Source organism: Brassica oleracea, chromosome C1 (genome assembly GCF_000695525.1).
Source record: "Brassica oleracea var. oleracea cultivar TO1000 chromosome C1, BOL, whole genome shotgun sequence".
Lineage (NCBI taxonomy): Eukaryota > Viridiplantae > Streptophyta > Magnoliopsida > Brassicales > Brassicaceae > Brassica > Brassica oleracea.
The window spans coordinates 14,764,974-14,767,834 of record NC_027748.1 but is presented as its reverse complement, the minus strand read 5'-3'; the positions used below and the strand labels follow the sequence as shown (position 1 = coordinate 14,767,834).

Here is a 2,861-nt window from a genome sequence, read left to right as displayed (position 1 = left end):
GAAGGTGGAAAATGTTTTCTCAAGCATATCCTTATCCGTTATATCATCACATTTAGAAATTATCTTAAACAGGGCCGAGTTATCCTCGTCCACGGACTTGAAGTCCTGGATTCTGAGATTCCTCCAATCATACATAGCCTTTGGTAATAACACTGTTCTCTGGTGATCATATCTCGTTTTCAACTCTGTCCAAAGGTCTATAGGATTCTCAATAGTCAAATACTGATCTTTGAACCTCTCAATAAGATGATGGCGTATAATTAATATAGCTCCATATCTATCTTTTTCACTTGCATTATTGCCCTCGGTGATACATTCACCAAGTCCCTTGGATTTTAGGATGATATTAGCATCAATTGCCCATTGCAAGTAATTATTTCCAGAGAGATTTAGGGCAGAAAAATCCAAGTTGTTGATTTTCGACATCTAAAATCATATATTTCATTCTTAGAATTTATAATGTTCTTATAATGCATACAAGACAATCAGATATATAATGCAAATTGGTCACACGACCAAACGGATATGATGCATTTAGTTCATACGATTATGCATGCATGATATGCTAACAAGCCGCATGGCCAAACAATCCGAACATGCATAATGCAAGATAAGCCGCACAGCCAAGGGTATGAACAATCTTAGCAATCGGTTTCTATATGATCTTAATGCAATCGGTTATTCATCTTAGCAAGAACGATTCTAAGTGATCATGAAACCTCAATAAAACAATCAAGCAATGCATCAAGGGGTTTAGTTACTATCAACCTAACGATCATATTCAATGAGATTAATGCAATTAGGGTTTCAATATGAACAAGCCTGTCGGTTTCAAGTTTTAAACAAGATGAGAACTAATCAACTTAGGCGATTTCTATCGCAAGATAACATTCAATTAATTCATCAATTCAATCAACCAAATTCAAGTATGAGATTAATCAATCTTAGCAATCGGTTCTATGTGATGATAATCAGATTCAAAAACATTCAATCACATAAACAATCACATCAAATTTCGATTAGGGTTTGCATGGTATGCATGCGCCTAGGCTTTAGGGAATTAGGGTTTCGATTTTAATGAAGCAATAAGATTCAATTTAGGTTATTAGGGATTGGATCTATTGCCTTAGGGTTTGGTTCTTAGGTTTTAGTTTTACCTAAACCTCAAGTCGGGTTGAATGGACCACCGAATAGAGAAGAACGCGAGCTGATCGTTGCTGTCGGGTCGCAAACGGGTTGCTGTCTGTCGCGAACGGATTGAAGCTGAGACGAGTCGTAAACGGGAGCAAGCAGCTATCGGGTCGTGAACGTGTTGGCTATCAAACGGTATCGTCGCGTCGAGCAGGCTGAGATTGTGTCTCGCGAACAGGCTGAAGTCGCGAGCTAAGGAACGGACTGAGGTCGCATGCTGAGATCGGGAACACCTTGAGTATGGGGTTTTAGGTTCTCGATCAGATTAGGGTTCGTCGTCGGGTTTAGGGTTTATCGCCGGGATGAGATTAGGGTTTTAGGGTTCGGACTTTAGCTTAGGGTTTAGAGCGTAATCGTGCTGATAACGTGTTGTGAACAAGAGAATAGAATCTGTATGTTTTATATCTTATTCATAAACATAAGGAGCCCTTTATATATAGGGAATTACACCGTCATAGAATAATGGAAAAACTAGAGAAATGAAATATAAATATGGAAAGAGTACAAATCATAAACTAATAAGGAAAAGAAAAATTAGGGTTTTTCTCTCTCCAGCCACCGACTCTCTCTCTCTAGGTATGTGCCGGTTATGGACATTCACAATATGATTTGTAACATTTACGGCTAAATACAAATACTATAGTCTGTATTAATATTTTTAATAGTTTATAATAATATAGTTATACAGCGTTAAAATATTTAAAGATGAGATATTCTCACAAGTGATGCTTTTAAATTCAGTATTGTTATTCTCCATCTCATAGAATTTTCCATCTTGATTTAAAAATAGTAATTTTCAGGCAAAATGGCGAAACAATTATTAAGTATTAGGGGCAAGCTCACGCGCAAGTGCGAGGTTTTTGATTTTTTCCCTTACCGTAAGTTGCCAAGTAGTTGACGTAGTTTGTGAAGTTGTTATTGAAACTGTGTATAGTAGGTGTGGGTAGAATTGTATATTACGTGTTTCGTGGGCCTTTTTGGGTAAACCGTAGGTCGCCTTGTGTTCTTTGACCTGGTTACATTGGGGTGGGTTTATGAGTTTGTTATTTTTAGTGTTCAAATGACTTATCCCAAAGACACAATTATATGTTTGCTGTTTAACCTCTCTATTAATTGTTTGTGGTTTTTGCTTTAGTTTTTGGTTTTTGCTTTTGTAAAAATCATTTTTCATCCAATCAAGTTTTTGGTTTTAGTTTTAGTTTTTATAAAAACCATTTGAGTTGCCAATCAAGATTTTCAATAAATAGATTCCCTAAAATTTAGGGAAACTAGTTTTTGAAAAGTTTAATCAATTTACGAAAAAAAACCAAAAACCAACTTTTGTGAGCTTTTATGAAGAAAAACGAATTTTGATTTTTTTTTTTTAGAAACTACTACATTATAATTAATTAATAATTAATAAATAATATTTTCATAAAAATTAAAATTATCATAAAATATTTTTTACATTAGATATCATTTAAACAATAATGTGAAATATTTTAATTTGTGTTTCATATCTGTAAATAAATTTATATATTTTATAAATAATATTATTTAATTTTAAAACTTAGTTATTATTTTCTATAAATAAAACAATTGAAATTTTTTAATAATTATTAGTCACATTAAAAATAACAAAAAATTATAAAAACATAATATGTTTTATTAATAAAATATATTGTATAATC

General features: G+C 33.1%; 1 protein-coding gene across 1 annotated transcript in view; it reads left to right on the top strand.

Moving 5' to 3' along the window:
• Nucleotides 1-1,996: 1,996 nt before the first annotated feature.
• LOC106332660 overlaps nt 1,997-2,861 on the top strand; it is a 4,927-nt gene continuing 4,062 nt past the window's right edge. Inside the window, exon 1 of the mRNA XM_013771141.1 lies at nt 1,997-2,069. Within this exon, the coding sequence (XP_013626595.1) occupies nt 1,997-2,069 (73 nt within the window). The remainder of the gene's footprint in view (nt 2,070-2,861) is intronic.